This window comes from Cupressus sempervirens, chromosome 11, assembly GCF_028749045.1.
Source record: "Cupressus sempervirens isolate cs-2001-9-10 chromosome 11, ASM2874904v1, whole genome shotgun sequence".
In the NCBI taxonomy this organism is placed as follows: domain Eukaryota; kingdom Viridiplantae; phylum Streptophyta; class Pinopsida; order Cupressales; family Cupressaceae; genus Cupressus; species Cupressus sempervirens.
This window is the reverse complement of record NC_143128.1, coordinates 754,314,445-754,333,379: the sequence shown is the minus strand read 5'-3', so window position 1 is coordinate 754,333,379 and position 18,935 is coordinate 754,314,445. Positions and strand designations below refer to the sequence as shown.

General features: G+C 38.3%; 1 protein-coding gene across 7 annotated transcripts in view; it reads right to left on the bottom strand.

Moving 5' to 3' along the window:
- Positions 1-18,935, bottom strand: part of LOC149531793 (SET domain-containing protein) — a 208,178-nt gene that overhangs the window by 139,521 nt on the left and 49,722 nt on the right. For 2 of the 7 annotated variants that reach the window (XM_089808903.1, XM_089808904.1), the window contains exons 2-5: positions 3,571-3,680; positions 1,892-1,955; positions 1,672-1,782; positions 1,407-1,466 (exon numbers count right to left, since the gene is read on the bottom strand). In XM_089808903.1, the coding sequence (XP_089665029.1) occupies positions 1,407-1,466; positions 1,672-1,782; positions 1,892-1,955; positions 3,571-3,680 (345 nt within the window). The remainder of the gene's footprint in view (positions 1-1,406; positions 1,467-1,671; positions 1,783-1,891; positions 1,956-3,570; positions 3,681-18,935) is intronic. The other 5 variants (XM_089808905.1, XM_089808906.1, XM_089808909.1 and 2 more) reach the window with 4 other exon arrangements.

Genomic DNA, 18,935 nt, shown 5'->3' with positions numbered 1-18,935 from the left:
GGTCCTACACCCTTGTGACTCCCGTCCACATAATGACCACCATACTTTTGATACCATAAAGCTTCTTCTTCATTCACTGTTAGAGGTTCGACAAGGCTCGGAATAACCTTCCATAACGAGTTTGAAGTAGGTAAGGGTCGTGGCTCTCTTTCTTTGGCCATGCATTTTTTTATTATATGCCTATTGTAACCATCTCCTTCTGCAATAAATAAATCATCATTTTTTGCGACCATTTCAAACAAGGCCCGAGAGTAGCCCCATACTCCTCCGGGTATGTTTCTTCTTCCAAGTCCTCCTCTTGAAACTTCTCCTTCTTAGCTTGCTCTTCCTTATGTTTCTTCTCTACTTCCTCATCAATGTCATATGCTACGTGTCCCTAGTGCCTCCCTTCATATGGCACCTTCCACTTCTAATAGCCATTCATTCGTACCCAAAGTGCATGTGTGCCAAATAGCACATTTGTAATGTATTTATGCACCCCTTAAGACTACAATGTAGTTTACATGCTTCGTTGCCAACCTCTTTTCTAGTGACATCATTGGATTGGCCCAGTCCATGTCTGGCCTATATGGTTCTAATGTTATCACTAGGTTTTCTTCCAATTCTTCTTTGCACCCAATTGTCCAATCCCCACAGGTCATGTATCTCAACATGTTGATCGCTATTGTCAACCTCACTCTTTCTCTATAGATGTTTAGCTTTAATATATTGACAAAGTCTCAGATGGGGTTGTTGCCAAGAGTTCATAATTTAACAACACCATTTAGCTCCACTTCCATGACTTTATATGGCCCCAACCAATGAACTTGAAACTCCTCAGGTCGGAGTTTCTTACAGCCATTATACTTGAGTACCAACTATACTAGCTAGAAGTTCATCCGCTGCAAATGTTTGTTGTGCCAAAACTTTCGTTTCCATTGGGCCACCCTTGTTGCCCATTGTGTTATCATCCATCATTCGTCTAGCTTTGTGAGATTAATCCATGTCCCCAAGATAGTGTGTATATTTTAACATTAAGAGTAAATAGACATAAAGTATGAACATATTTGACACATAAGTATGGCAGAAATATGTAGCTTTTATTATCCAATGTAATCTATGTACAATCATAATGTTCCTATTCTCAATACAAGCCCAAAATATAAAGCCTTCGACACTTGGTAAAGAGTGCCAACCATTGGCAACCAGCAACTACCTGAGAACTATACCCATTACATTGTCATTTAACTAACAAAACATGATTTATTCTAGTTGACAAAACTGCTACCAAAATCCTTGTGTAATATAGCAATAAATAGAGGTCAAATTAATGTCATGAGTAATAAGCATCACACAAAGGTCCAAACAAGTCACTGTATGTACAATCAACAGCATGAAATAAAGGAAGGAGTAGAAAGGTTACATACAGTGCTGTGAAGAGTACCCATTTGAGGAAGGCAGCGAATGTATGGAGCCCATTCAGACATCTGCATGGAGCAAAAGAACACCAAATCAGAATAGTTATGCAATGTGTAATGATTCTCTGTTATTCCTTTTCCCCTTAAATCAATTTAATGATTTCCCCCATATCCACCATTCAGGAAACAAGCTTCAGAGACTCCAACTACCTAGCCAACAGGATTTCATAACACATACAACCATATGCTGCAAATCAGAAGAATTATATAAGACCTGGCCAAGCTTTTGTTCTGCTAAAATAAATAAAGCAAGCCGAGCATAGTTGCTAGCATCTTTTCCCAAAAAAGTTTCAACTCCCTTATGTAGTTTATCTGGGGTAATCAACTGCAAGTGATTCAACATAGCTAAAAGTGAAAACCAGATTACAATTGAATCTTTTCAAATAAGAGTTTTCAAATGTTTCTGCATTTCAAAATACAAAAATATCACGTACGAGATTGTGAGGGATTTGCATAATGCGTTCACCTGATTGTATTGGGCGAGAAGAAAACAAAGACCTGCAACAGAAATTCCAACAATATTATCTCAAGTTTCCACAGCACATATGAGAAATTAATAACTTCGTACCTAAGGTAAAGATCACTTTAACAAACTCTCTGCATGTAAGACGCAAAATGTATCCTTTAATGTGTACCATGAAAAAGTAGGACACAGAAAACACACATGGAAAACAATCCAAAAAAAGTTTTAAATGCAAATTAAAGTTTGAAAATCTTCAAACAATTTCCATCCTGCATAAGATGCAACCTAAGCAAATTATGAATCCAAGAGCATAACACTCGACACATCATAAAAGGACATCATCTTGGAAGGAAACACAAAAGAATGATAATAAAAAAAGAATGTGGTACTACAAGCTTCCAGCATTAAAAATTACTAAGTAATACAGTGTTTTAATCATATGTGAAAGAATGTATATGAGCTTCAATAAGACCATACATTTCTTCATTTTTTTATGATGTGTTATATTTTAATGAAAAAGCAACATCCCTCAGCTCTCGGCTACCAATAAAATCTAGGAGCATCTTTCAAACAGTGATAATCAAGGCAATCATGATAAACAATGATAATATAAAGAATTAAAAATAAATAGAAACCTCAAGCACAAGAACTATTCTGAAATATACAAACTACAAAAAGTCATGAGCTACATAGGAACCCAAACAATACCATACAGAATGAATATAACTTCGAACACAATTGGATGTAGAATTAAAGACACAACACAGAAAATGGCTAACATCTGCCAATGTGATGAGATTTTTTAAAAAAATAAAGGGGCTGTAGTATGTACAGATGGAATATAAACTTCCTGCCATATGGATATAGAAGTAAATGAATAATACAGAAAACAGAAAACATCTGCAAATGTGATGAAATTCACAAAACCTAAAAGGTCAAATGTAGGCAAAGTTCAAGACTAAGCATAAACAAACTCTGTATATGTAGAGATAGTGAGAGCTGTCTTGTGAAATGCATCCTTTAATGTATGCAATACTAAAGTACTATACGGAAAACGTACATGGAAAACAAAGTAACAAACCATACTGTGAACAAATTGCACATTGCAATTTAAGAACCTTCTAACACTTTCCAAGTTCCATAAGATTCATTCCTGGTAGTTATGAATCCAAGGACATAACACCAGGGACGTCACAAAATGTATATCCTCTTGGAAGGAAACAAAAAAAAAGGAATAAGCATAACTGCAATAAGAAAAACGCATGGGAAATACAAGATTCTATCCTTAAAACTATGAAATACACAGTATATTCAAACAAATGCAAAGTAATGCATATGGGCTACGATATGACAACCAGTTCTTCAAGTTTTTTCCTATTATGTTCGATACAAATCAAAATGAAACACCCCTAAGTTCTCAGAAATCACTAAAATACAGGGACAGCTTCCAAATCATTATAACCAATCACAAGAATAAGAACAGAAAATGAATAGAGACTTAAAACATTCATGAGCTGCATGAGGTTAGATTTCAAAAACTCTAAAGGTTGAATGTCTGATGAGGAAAACAAATCATGGAGAAAAGATCGTTTTCCTATTTGAACTATGGATCACAAGTCTATATGTATGAGAGAGAGGGGCCATTCAAACCTGCCATGACAAGACATCCCTACTGTGAGTGACGAGCAGACTTCAAGGCCTGCCTTCTTTCGTAACCATGACATGAACTCATTATTATCTTTAAATGTTGATGCGTCATCCTAAATCATTCAAACCAAATATCAAATCATTCCTTGAAATCACTTATAAGTAAAAGTGAGCATCTTTATATTCTTCTTGATTAATTTCCAAAATTTCAATGATTTTTGTTATTCTGCATGTTACAAAAAAATTGTATTAGGCATATCTCATTGATCATGCATCTTGCACAGTAAATTACACATGACAAAAAAATATTCAGATTGAAACAAGGCCAAAAATAACATGCTAATATTCCAAAAGAGAGAAAGGTACTATAGGGTACTTTGTACAACCAAAAAACCAACAACTCAACTAAAACAAAAGGTAAGCCCAAATTAAATGGAATATCTCTTTGCAATCATCATTATTGTCACCTTCAATTAATTAGCTACAGAATGGCTCGGCCTATTACAACTATTCATTACATGTAATGAGCTTGTCATATCCCCAAATAGGGCAGTAAAAAAAATCTCCAAAAATGAGGCACAGAAAATTCTGAGTTCTTTTAGTATATAAGAAATTCTCCAACGAATTTGGATTATTGAACTGATCCTTTCTGCTGATAAAAATAAATATTTGAGTATTTCTGAGCATAGAACAAGTTTTTAGAAAGTCACTCTAAATCTGCCCATAAGTTTCAGAAATGTTTCGCTGACTTAATTTTATTTTTCTGAGATGATGGTAATTAACACAATGAATTAGACACAATTATTGTAGGTTGGCATACAACCACTGCTGTTATGTTTAATAATAGTGGTTATCCATTAGTAATTTAATTGTTAGCATTAAACTTATTGTCACTCAGGTAGTGTTGTCCATTGGTTGACAGTTGTGTTCCTCTTGGCACCTATCACATCCCTTTAAATATGTTGTGTACTGCCGAGGAAGGGAGTATGGTGTAGTAGGATGAATTGTAATCCTTGGCCAACCATCTATGGTCTTCTCTGTAATAAAATTATGAATGATTAAAGATATATTTTACTTTTGTATCTAATACACACTGCCATCTGTATTATTATTTCATGTATATAACTTACCAGGCATAATAATATAGATTTGGTGTCATTGCCTTAAAAGAAATCAGGTCCACATTGCATGATCCATGCTCTTGGATCCCAATAAAGGCAAGAAGAGGCCACAACGTGGACAAGGCCAACTGATTAGGTGATCTTTAAGAATTGTAGAACAAAGAGAACAGAGAATAAGATTACGAGAAACCAGTGGAAAATTACTACTCACCAACGAAACATACATTGCCAACCAAGCAAGATAGCAATCCATACATACGACATTGGATGAGGATTATGAATGAAATCTTAAACTGATAGACATATTGCACGGCATTGAGAATCTATCCATCTTAGAAGAACCAACAATTAGAGAATCTGAACCAAAGACCCTCGGACAGAGAGAGTACAAGAAAAACTCAGAGCCTGAAAGTACCCAAAGTATTGGGGATGTTGGAGTTGGACGTGTAGAGGACGCGCACATGATAGAGTGCATGGAAAGCACCGGAACATGGTAGTTCCAACAATCCGCCCAAGTCCGACACACAAGGGAGCAAGTAGGAGAGAAAAATGGTGACTTCTCCAACAATTCCAAATGTGGATCGGCAGAAGCTGCCAAAGTTTACAAGGAACAAGTCAAAAGAACCTACAAGGCACTTGAAGATGTAAGAGAATTTCTAGGTAGCAAGCAATCAAGTTGCCAAGGACCTATTGGTTGAGTGTTTCCTGCAATGCTACTATGTACAACCATTGACTGGTTCACAAAACTGAATGCTTCATCAACAGCCTCTTGGGACATGCTCAAGAGGGTGTTAGAGGCCAAGTCTAAACTGCTAGGAGACGACAGTAAGATTGTTGCTGAAATTTATAATAAGAACAAGGGAAGAATGAGAATGTAAGGGCTTACCATCATAGGCTCAAGGAATTGTTGAGCAAGTTGGAGAATCAGCTAGCTAACAGGTCAAAGAAGAGGTGGTTCATTAATGGGTTGTGATGGAGCCTTAATTTTAGTCTCCATTTTTTAGTATGAAGAGTGAGCAAAGATAGAAAGTCAGTATGAACATCTGAAATATAGCAGCAATATTGTCCACTGAAAATAACATACAAGATGGAAGAATACCATAGACAATTCCAAATAACAGACTCCAAGATAATACAAATATTGACAATATACCTCCAGACCATCAGTCAGATTAAGAATCCACGTATTATAATGGTGATGGTATTGAGTCCTATAAATATCATTGAGAATCACCATGTAAAGACCATACAGGGCTGATACAAGAAGATTTCACAATGTGAAGATTAAATCTGCAAAGAACTTACCATGAATCCGAGGTTGCACATAAAGATTTAACGGCAAAAACAATGCCACAACAATCTACTTGATGAGAGACGGAAACTATGGATTTAAGGCAGTATCACATAGCATGTTTTCTGAAAACAACTGTATATTCGCGAAGGCCCGATGTCAATATGTAAGCAAGTGATTCAAAAAGATTTAATAGAAACTAAGGAACACTAAAAAGTATACACAGCAATTAATTATATTAAAGTAGTGATTATGAAAAACTACAACCTATATTCATTTGGTCAAATAACACAGCAGTGGTATACCATTCAGTCAATGGAAATTAACGGTTTGAAGATGTTAAGATTTGAAGTAGAATATGGAAGATAGTAATCAAGACTATATCTGAATGAAAGATGCTATGTTAGGATGTAGCAATTGTTGTCGGTAAAATCTATATTGTACCGACGGGTAGAATTGTATCCAAAAGGGCGCATGATGGTTGAGTCACCCCTTCGGGAAACTATATGTACATCATCTGAAGGGAATATTCAATCATCATTATCATTGTAAGTGTTGTACTTGGAGTGCATATTGCGTATATGAATAAAGTTTGTGTTCTATATCTACTAAATGCGATAAGTATCGTTTTACCCTGTACGGTAAACATTTAGCACTATTGCAAGTCAAACCTGGTATACAAAAGGTGTTATGAAGATTAATGCTGAATTTACTCAATAAAGATAGCAATAAAATAAAAGACAAGGAAGCATTAATTTTGGCAGAACTGGCAGAACGCAGGCAGAAGTTTTAGCAGCTTACCGATAGACACCGAGGGGGTGAGGAATTCACCTAGCAGACCGAGGAGTGCCGAGGAATCGCTCGAAGAAACGCAACAGAGATTGAATTTAGTGGAAGAGACAAGGGAGGAGTTCCTTAACTTGTATACACCAAAGGTAGAGAACCCGAACGGAGGAGAAGGTACCCACACGGCTCGAAGTACTGAAGGAGCACGAGTGTGTGGTGAACTCTTCGTTCCGGAGATACCTGACAAACGGATACAAGTAGAGAATCAAACGTCTTTGCTTGAAGAAGATCCCTTCACACCAGATAATGCGGTTGTCCAAAGTAGGGCGGTTGTCCGAAGTAGCGCGGTTGTGCAAAACAACACAAGTACTCTGAACAGCATGGGTGCGCAGGAAGCACCACAAATTTAGAAGAAAGTAGCAATGGCAGGACCAAAGGAAAAATTGTTGAAGTTCAATGGTGATGGGATGGCCGATCCAATCAAACACTGTAAAACATGTGAAACAATCTGGATGGCAAACAATGTAATGGACCAGGATGACTGGGTCTGACAGTTTTTGGCGACCCTACGGGGTGTAGCAATTGATTGGTTTTCGAATGTCGATCCTCAAAAATTAACTACACAGCCAAAAGTTTGGAAGGAATTCATAGCAAAGTTCCGACTACCAAGGGATGATAACGAAATAGTAGTGGAAATGTATAGTACAAAATAGGGAAAGAACGAAACAATTTGTGTATATACAAGAAGGTTGAAGAAGCTGGTGAAGAAAATGGAAAGCCAACCAATTGACAGGTTAAAGAAAAGGTGGTTTGTGGAAGGGCTACGACCAGCATTGAAGAAAAAGAAGAAAATCATACCCCTAGCGTCATACATAGATGCATATAATTAGGCAATGGATCTAGAGAGTGAGTAGAAAACGAGCAAAAAAAAGAAAAACAAATCATCGGACTTGACGATTCATCTTCTGAAAGCAGCAGTAGTGAGGAAGAGTCAAGTAAGAAGGTTCGAGCATTGTAGAAGGATATTTTACGGATGATGAAGTTTAAAAATTTGAAAAAGAATCTTGACTCGGTGAAAGGGGAACTGTGGTGTATAGATTGTAAGGAGGGCCACACAAAGGACTCCTCCCCAAAGAAACAATTTTGCGATATCTGCCAAATTGTGGGACACTCTACCAAGGAATGCCCATTCAATATGAAAACAAAGGGACATCAGCAAGTGTTATTAACACAGGAAATGTCCACCTCAGGAGTAGGGACGAACACAAACAATGACACAACCTCAGGAGGATACTATAAGAATAACCGGTGTGGACAACGCGGTAACAATAATAATAACAATAATGGGAGTCGAAGTCGAATACAGTATGACTCAAGTGGACGGTCAATGATACAATGTTGTGTGTGCAACATATGGGGACACTTCGCCAGAGACTGTACCACGAAGGAAACACCATAGTTGTTGTGCACATGGCGTGGTCCGAGAGACCATGAGGATTCAAAATGCCCTAAGCAAGGGGTGAACTTGTTAAGTATTGAAACAAGTGAGGAGGAGACATTAGCCATCACTCGTGAGCAAGCAAAGAAGGCAACATATTCAGACGCAGAAGAGGAAAAGAAAAGGTTGCAACAAGCGCAAACGGAATTAGAAAAACAAATGGAAATCAAGAAATCACAAACAAAAGACACTGCCGGCACCTCAAAGAGGAACCTAGCAGAACAAAATATTATACGGCAGGTAATGCAAATGGAAGTTCCTATGAAACTAAATGACCTTCTTACAATGCCTCAACTACGAACTGCGATACTGAACATGACACTACTCCCGAAAGCAACGGAAGAGACAGGAAAAGATGGCAACAGAACAACTGCAATAGGCCCAATGCTACTAGCACTCACTAGGAGAAGAAATCTTGCAGTAGTAGAGATGGGTATCCTCGGAACCATACTCACAAACATAATCATTGAGGGAGGGTCAGGAATGAATGTGTTTTTGGAAGATGTATTACCGGAAGGAGTGAAAGTGTTAACGGTGGATGCAGCATCGTCAGAATCCGAAGGCGAAGGCGAAGACAAGGGGAAGAAAAGAATGGAACTTGAAAAAGAGGGAATACTGAGATTGGAAGGAGGGTCTAACGATGACGACCTGGACTCGATGAACAGCCTACTCCATTGGCAGATGGAGGATTACGAGCTCTTTCCGAGCTATAACATGTCAGGGGTCGAGGATGGAAATGAAGAGAATGAATTTCTGAAGGAGTATAGAGAAGTGAAGGAGGGAGAAGCATAGATAGATAAAGCGCCTACACATACATTTAGTGAAGACAAACCTATTAAGTATGAAGAACGTACAGTAAAAACGATGAACTTAGGGGATGAGGCCAATCCGAAAAATATATTTGTGGGAGATGACTGGAATCCAATCCTGAAAGTGTTAGCATTCAAAATATTCATCGAATATAAGGATGTATTCGTGTGGACATATAAGGACCTGAAAGGGGTACCACCGGAACTATGCATCCACCATATGCCACTGACAAAAGGAGCAATACCCATACAGAAGTGGTTGTCCCGCATGAACAAAAATTACGCTGCACGGGTCACTAACGAAATCTATTCATTTATGGATGGATTCTCTGGATACAGCTAGCTATCCATCGTCGAAGAAGATAGGCTAAAAACAATCTTCATAGTTAAGGATGGAGTATATGCCTAAAATAGGATGCCGTTCGGACTGTGTAATGCTCCGGCAACATTTCAGAAAATTATCTTGCACATATTTGATAAGATGTCAGTCGGGACTTTCAAGGCATTTTTGGACAATTGGTCAATTTTTAGTGCGAAGGACAAGCATATAACTGCACTCAAAGGATGCATGGAAAGATGCAGACAGGCAAGACTGGCACTGAATCCGAAGAAGTGCAGATTCATGGTTCCGCAGGGGAAGCTATTAGGGCACATAGTATGCAAAGCAGGGTTAAAGACGGATCCTGACAAAGTCCGGGTAATCTTGGAAATGCCATCATCAACAAATGTAACAGAGGTAAAATCGTTCCTCAAACATATTGGATATTACCGAAGGTTTAAGGGCTTTGCAAAAATATCCTACCCACTGGACAAACTAACCTGCAAAGGAGAACCCTACAAGTGGGATACACAGCAGAATGAAGCCTTCGAAGGACTGAAAACCAGACTAGCTAGAGCACCTGTCCTGGCTTATCCAAACTAGGATAAGGAGTTTCATGTTCATGTCGACGCGTCGAACTATGCAATCGGAGCAACATTGACACAAACAAGTGATCACGGATTGGATTATCCGGTGTACTTTGTGAGTAGGCTACTATGTAAAGCAGAGAAGAATTACAGTACAACAGAGCGAAAGGCATTTGGAATGGTGTACGCAGTACAAAAAGTTAGACATTATCTACTGGTGATGCCATTTGTATTTTATGTAGATCATCAAGCATTGTTATATCTCGTAAACAAGCTAATCATCTAGAGAAGGATAAGTAGATGGCTATTATTGTTATAGGAGTTTACATTCAAGATTGTGGTACAGCCGGGAAAGAGTTATGTAAGCACGGATCACTTATTAAGGACAAAATCAGTAGAGCCACTAGAGGGGGTCAATGACAATTTTCCCGACATGTAGCTATTTCAAATTGTCGTATTACCATCCTGGTACATGCTTATCGGGGAATATCTTCCGATGGGACAATTTCCTAGGGAAATGATGCTGAACGAGAGGAGGAAACTGGTGCTAAGGAGTCAGACATTTTAGTTGATAAACGAATTGTTGTACAAGATGGGACCCGACCAAATTCTAAGATGGTGCGTTCTAGAAGATAAAATCCCAAAGGTGTTGAAGGAAGCACATGAAGGACCTATAGGAGGACACATGGGGCCGAATACAACTGCACAAAAGATACTTCTCGCAAAGTTATGGTGGCCAACCATGCACAACGACACGAAGGGGTGGGTCATTGCGTGCGATACATGTCAAAAGGCTGGGAAACCACTAAAGAGGGACTTCATGCCTCTCAACCCTTCACACACACAGGAGTTATTTGAAAGATGGGGGTTGGACTTTGTCAGACCCCTCAAGGTAAGTAAAACGAGAAGATGTAGGTACATAGTAGCGACGAAGTACCTTACCAAGTGGGTAGAAGTGTGTGCCTTACGTGACAACTCTGCAGTAAGCACGGCAAAATTTATTTAAAAGCAAATCACCACAAGGTACAAAATCCCGCTACAATTGACAAGCGACCATGGGGGACATTTCATCAATCACATCATTTGCTTACTAACCAAAGAGTTCAAGATATACCATTCCCTATTGAGCCCATACTACCTGCGAGCCAACGCACAAGCAAAAGCTACAAATAAGATTTTAGTTACAGTGATTTATAAATCTTGGGCAATCGAAGGAGAGGATTGGGAAGAAAAGCTACCATCAGCATTATGGGCGTACCGTACTTCATACAAGATAACCACGAGACACACTCTATTTTAGTTGATGTATAGACAGGAGGCCGTGGTGCCGACGGAATTCATGGTACCAAGTTTAAGGATCACAATCGAAAATAAGCTAGGAGATATGGAAAGTCTGAGGGAGAGATTGTATAATTTAAATAAACTCGACGAATGACAACTGTAGGCACAATGGGCCACGGAAGTTGCACACATCAGGCGTAAGGCATGGAATGACAAGCACTTGAAGTTGAACAAATTTCAACCAGGCCAATTAGTCTTGAAGTATAATGGGCGCAATGAAATCAAACCTGACAAGTTTATAGTGAAATGGGTAGGACCATATAAAATTCGAGAAGTTGGCGATAATGGGGCAATAAAATAATGGACACTCGACGGGAAGGAAGTGCCCAATGCAGTGAATGGGTCGAAGCTGAAAGTTTATCATGAAAGAAAGAATGTGCCTCGACTGACGAACAACTCAAATAGAGTGTAAACATAATAAAAAAGTAATGATGTATATATGTAAATATAAATAATTAGAATAAGAATGTGTATAAAGGGAAAATTATAATAGAGCATTCACAAAATCATAAGCAAGCATGAGAGTACTTAATACCATACGGTATCAAGATAACACAGGAAAGTAATTAATACCGTATGATATCCAGAGAGAACAACAATTGTGAATACCGTATGGCCTCGAATAGCAAGCATGCGAACATACATTGTACAGTTAAGAGGGTACCATAGGGTCGTACGAACATAACCACAAAGATACAGAGAACCTGAAGGACATACCATACGAGCAAGAGGTTGTCAACAGTGTTGGGTGGATATTTTGCAACCGACAGTTTTAAGTAAAAATCCAGTCGCAAAATAGGATGACCAGCCACAGTGTGTGAGACAGAGTCTCTTCTATCTTAAAGGGAAGGCTCCCCCTTCTCACCATTCCTTGGATCAACTCAAGGTAAGCAAGAAGTCGAGAGATTTTGTAAAAATGGGTGTTACCAATATTCTTTATTCTTTTTTTCAAGAACGAATCCACTTACTCATGGAGCGAGTAATGGGCAAGGTGGATCTCTAACTACACTTCTATCAAGAGCTGGAAATAATGATACTGATAAGCCTTCACTAACTCAAAGGCTAGCTGAAAATGTACTGGTTTGGCTCTAAGTCCAGTCATACTTCTATATGGAAAAACTTTACAATTAGGGCACAAAGACTCCTAAAAGTAAGAATAACTTAACTATTTTGCGAATTAAGAAAGAAGTATAAGCTACAGACAAAGCTTCTAGCTATATATTTCCACAATCACTCCCAGTCAAATATTTGGCTTGGATTGCTTCTTAAATCACTATGCTCTATTATTGTACACACAATAATAACATGAATCAAAGACAATAGGCACAAATTACAGTCAAAGCTTCTAATTTGCTCTATCACAATTGCTTTCAGTCAAAGCTTCAAACCCAATTGCTTCTTTTATTCACTTTTCTCCCAAATTCATACTACATAGTCAAAGTTATGCTTGCACAAATGTGGCAGAGCTTTTTTGCATACAAAAAAAGGATGATTTTTACAGGGCACTCCTTTATATAGGCACAAAAGTTGAGAAAAAGGTGGAGGAAAAAATGGGAGCAACTCAACCAACTTTGACCTAGTCTAACTAAAAGAGAAAATATAGGGTCACATGCAACTTGCATTACATCTTTTACATACACATGTAACTCGCATTACATGTAATTACACATCTTCCTGTAATACATCCTCTTCAATTACAAATATGAAACAAGAAGAAGAAGAAAGATGGAAGAGAATTGAAACGATCTTAGAGATTGTTCTGAAGAGCCTTGTACTTGGCAATGCTATCCTGGATGATAACAGGATTGGGAGTTCTTGTATTTTGTGCACTGCATTCACCTTGATAATCACACTGTTACGTCTTTTGATAACCTCTGACTTTGATGAATTGTCTGTTGTCATTTGAAATCTTGATGTGATCAAACTTATTCTCATTTAAGTTGTCATGAATTCTCCTTTGTAGATCAGCACAAATTGGAGTCTCTGACACTTTGAAAATTGTCTCGATGGTGTCCAGATGTACACTCGGAACAACTTTCCATCAGCTCTTATAATTTATTTTGTTCTTTTGAAGTAAAGTGCTTGGCGCATAGGAATGCGTGCAAATGAAGATTGCTGATTTTTAAAAAGTGACTTGGGCTTTCAAGATGTCATTATACGGAAAATGGATTACATGTACGTGCAACATGTAATGGGGAGTGAAAAGTGAGATGACATGCAAATGCAAATGGAGGATGCACTTTACATGTAAGTGTGGGTGATGAAAATGGAAAATGGAATTACATGCATGTGCAGATGGCGAATGAGATGGAAAACATGTAATTGCATTTGTCGAATGAGATGCGAAGTGTTGTGACATAGAGAGATGGAAATGGAATGTGGAGTGAAGTGAAACGTGCTCAAGTTCTTAGGAAAGAACTTGCAATTTCTTCCAAAAGAAGAAAAATGAAAAAGCAAGCAAGCAAACAACAAAAAACAAACACATGCCTTTGGTCTTAAACTCAAACATGTCAAGATGCAATGCACTTCAACACACAAATTTGAATTTGGAAATTGGGGAAAAACCAAAAACAAGAAAATGAACAATTTCTTCATTTTTAAAGAAAAAATGCACTTTTCACGGCATTGATTTCAACAAGTGGCAATCATCAAGCAATAATGTGCATTTAAATAGCAAGATAAGCACGAATTGATGAGCAAGTTTGAAAATGTCCACTTATTTGGAGGTTAAAGAGCCAAAATAGCAAGTTTTATAGACTTGAAGACTAATTCTTCCTCAAATCCGAATTTTCAAACTTCTTGACTTTTTTCGTACTTGCATTTAACAAAAATTAATGAGCAATGAAGGGTCGAATTTGACATGAAAGTGTCAAATACATGGCCTCCAAAGACAATATCATGCACTTAAACTCAAAAACAATCCCTCTTGATCAAGGGTATGGACTGGAAATGCATTTTTTGAGTTTTTGAACAAAAACATGAATTTTTTATGCAAAAATCTGAGCCATTTTCGCAAAAACGTGACCAAAAAATGCATGTTTTTGAGTCATTCTTGACTTGTGAATGCAAAACAACTTTCCCAAATGCATATACATGGATCAAATGCAAAAACGTGACTCCAAAATGCAAAAAAGTGGATAAAAACCCCAAATTTGTGGGCGTTTTTAGCAAAAACATGATTCATAAAAGGCATGAAATGAATTCATTTTTTACTTCTAAATGCAAAAATGTGAGCCAAGATATATTGCAAATGATTGAAAATGTCAAAACTCCTATTTTCCTTTTAAAAGCGTGATTTAAATCACTCAAAATGTATTTATTTGAAGATTTTTTCAAAAACGTGCCCTTGGAAGGAGTTTGAAAAAATATTTTTTAGCAAGATAAATCCATTTTCAATGTTGGAAAATCCATGGCTAAGCAAAAATGACTATCGGAAAAGATTTCATGCAAAACCATCAAGTAAATCTCTCATAATCTCCAAAATCAAGTTCTTGGCAGGCAAAGACATGTTCTTCTTCAAAAATAGACTTTTTGAGTGTTATTGCATAATTAAAACATGTTTTTTGATCAAAAATGGACCTTTCTAGGTCACTTATATATTTTAAAATGTGCATACAAGTAAAATCGAACTTTTGGGGTGCTATTGCATGTTTTAAAATATGCACATAAGCAAAATCAGACTTTTTGAAGGAGGATGCATGTTTTAAAATGATCTCACTTTGAAGATGTAAAAGCATAAAAACTTCACTTTTGATGTAGTAGCATCAAAAAGGTCCACTTATGATAACCTTTGACATCAAAAGGGTCCACAAAAGGGTCCACCAAGTTGAACTTTATATGCAGTGACATGTATAATGTCCACTTTTGATGGATTTTACATGTAATGACATATAAAATGTCTTTAAGTGATTAAATAAGCACATGTCAATTTAAATTCATTAAAATATTACTTAAGTCAGACATAAATTATATTTACATATCATATTAATTATATAACATGTAAATACCATTTAAAAAGTAATATTTACTAGAGCATTTGATTTAAATGCTAAAAATTAAATTGAACTATATAGTTAATATAGTCACTTAAGTGAAAAATCAAAAAGTAACTCAACTTAAAAATATAACATAAAGTGCACTATAGTTACTTTAAGTGAAAATTTAAAAGATAAAGTAACTTAAAAACATAACATAAAGTGATTTTAAGTTATATTTTTCAAAAAGTGAATGTCAAATTAGAAATATAACATAATATTTTTAATTCCTGCTGTTGCATTAAAAAGGTCCATTTTTTTGGCACTAAAATGGCCATATCTCTTAACTGACAACTTCGATTGAGCTCTAGCTTAGACCGAATCGAAGGGAAAAGCGAAAGGCATGAGATAAGCAAAACCAACAAACACAAACTCAAAAGCAAAGAATGGACGATGAAGACTTCAAAAATCAAGCAACGGCTCGATAGAAAACAAAATGAAAAAGACTTGACGAAGGCCTTCAATAAAAGATTTGATATACGAATTGAAATGGATCGATCGATCAACATTAAGCAATTGAATATCAAATTCAAACTTAGAGAAACGTGAAACTAGCTTGAAAAAGTTTCGTGTTGTTACTAACATTTTGTGGTGACAAAATGCAAGACTGCAAACAGGAAGACTACCGTACCATACGACCACGAACTACAAATTTATACACCATACGGAAGGCTGAGTAGAGGAGAGAACATCGTACGAAAGAGATCACTTGCAGACAAAGAATTGATATTGTAAGGCCCAAAATAGATGAAATAGTTACCGTACGACTAGCTTAAATAGAAGTATATTCTGGGAAGCAAGAGATTGGAATAATTCACACCATACAATAGTACGGAATCCAAGACATCATACAACCGACAAAGACATCAAGTGCAGAAGATCATAACGTACAGCTAATAGCAGACAAGAGTATACGTACAGTGATTGAGCATACCGTATGGGATTTGACAGGAAGTAGCATTGTGATTGAAGAAAGACCATCATACGGTTGTACAGCCAACACAAAAGATTATACTATTATCGAAAAGACAGTATAATCATAGCATAAAGGAGGCCACTATTGTACAGTACGGACGAGGAGAAAGGGGCATGTACTGTACGGCCACATGGGAAAGAGAGCTTCCCACTATTGTTAAAAGACCGTATAGCCCAAAAACATGAACATTAGATACCGTACGCCTATAATGAAATAGAGGAAACCAGGAAATCAAAGGGGGACCATTGGAGTTGTACGCCTTCAATGCAAAGAAATAAATGTCATACGGCTAGGAAGTAAGTACATGGCTAAAGCACATTGATTGAAAACCGTACAAATTCGAGGAAGACCATAAGGTGTTTGTCGAGTACATAAAGTCAACCCATAGAGGTCGTACCACTCATGCGCAACATAAGTAAAAGGAGAGAAGCATTACATATGTACAGCCACAAGTAGTAAAGGAGTGAAATGTGAATTTCTCAATAGCTACCATACCATCATTGCCTTCAGGGAAAGTTGCAACAGACCTAACCGTTTTTTGTCTCTTGCGCACAAAAAGACAAAAGCAATAACAATTATGCATTCCGTCGAGAAGAGAGTGTAGAAGAAGTTGGAAGAAGATTCATCAAGCAGCACAATGAACAAGAATGTGCAGTCTTTACCATCTGGTGAGAAAGCAAGGGCGTAGCCAACTGCAACAACACATCTCACACTCCAGAATGTGGCATTCGAGGGTTTGAACAAACTGGAGTGTAGAAAATGGTGGTAGGAGGCTCTGAATGATCACTTTGCAAAAGACAGCATACAGAGGGCACAGGTGGAATGGGCACTGCAAATGCCAATATTTTGCATTCACAACTTTGAGGGGTTTCTTCAAACCATGTTAGAAACCTAGGACAGATTCTCGCGAACATGCTCATTTCCTTATCTGGGACAATTTGGTGATATCTTTTAGAGCCACAAACTTCACCAGGGTATTTGGCACACCAGGTCATGTGCAGGGAAGAAGGAAAATCAATAATAAACTAACGAAACTCGACCAGGAAACCAAGGAGCAGCTGCTAGAAATAGTATGTGGAAAACTGCCAGAAGAAGAAAGCGAAGCATTAATGGATTCATCGAAGGCAAGAGGATTAAAGAAATTTGATGTGCTTGAAGGACATTGACGATGTCTGACGGACTTAGTGAAGAGTAGACTCACCGATTCGAGTAGGGCATCGAACATATCATTTCTGCAGGCGAGTATGATGAACGGTATCATGAATGGCATAGTGTATGATTGGGCATTCTTACTAACTGAGCGCATGCAGGAGTTTATGCCACTGCAGCACAAAACCTTTTACATGCCACACTACGCCATTGACCTATTTCTCAATGCTACTACACGAATGATACCGAATGATAAGCTAGAGATCAAACCAGGTCTGACAAAACTAGGGGAGCCACTGATTATGTAATGGAGGCATCTTGATACTCTCGGAGCACAAAGGGCCATCAAATAGAAAAGGATGCGACATGCGGTAGAAAGTTTTGAGCATGGGAACACGGATAGTGGGAGATAGGACACATCTTCCAAGGACACTGATGACTCAAAGGAGGAAGTGGAGGACGAGGATGATGAGGAGGAAGTCGAAGTTATTATAGCACTACCAATACTATTTCGGAGGACCCTCACAGCTACCTCTCACTCGCACTTAGTCCCCGTAAGCATTCGAATTCCTAGGTTCGAATAGTTTAGGCAACCTGTTGTCATGACGCCGATTATCTTAGCAACCAAACCAGCAACACCCCAACCATCAGCACAGCCAATAGTATTAGCACCTTCAGGAAGTATCGAGCCTTTAGTCGATACAGTACCTAATATAGTCGTACTGGAGGTGGCCATGGGGTTACCTAAAGGGGTTGTCGGAGAGACTTTACTAGTCGTACCAGAGGTAGGGGCTGATATACTTATACCGGATGAGGAGATGGACACTCAAGAGGGAGTGATGGAGATACCAGCGAGCGAGGGTTTGAGGACGCTCGGTGTTCATTTGGATGTAGTAGGCTCAGACGCAGTGATTACGGTAGATACAGCATTGCTAGCAATGCTTGAGGAGACGGAAATAGAAAGTAGAGCTCAGAGGTTGAGCACGTACTTAAGTATGAGGTTTAACCGTATACCAGCCCCACTAGCAATAGGCATTTGTACACTTGCAAGGGAAGTAGCCCCAAAAGGAGATCCTCTACAAACACAGGTAGACAAGAGCCACCTGACACAGAGCGGTGGGATACCACATAGCACTGTTGAGCGGATGGCAAAAGCAGTGGAGACGGCCATGGGTGCCCAACAGCAGCCTACAATGGGGCCAGAGGCAGTGATGGGAGAGGTTATGGAGACATTCCTCGTTGACGTGGCAACCCAGGCTTGCCAAGTGGTGGCCTCTGCACAGACACTTACCTTAGACTCAGTGGTAAAGGAGCTGGAATGCGTTGTATCATCCATGATGGGAGCGTGTCCAATGGCCTTTACAGTTTATTTTGAGGAGCGCGGATGATGCGCCAGGATTGTGCCACTACGAGAGGGATGGGTATGGAGAGCCGCATAGAGGCTCTGACTGAGGAGA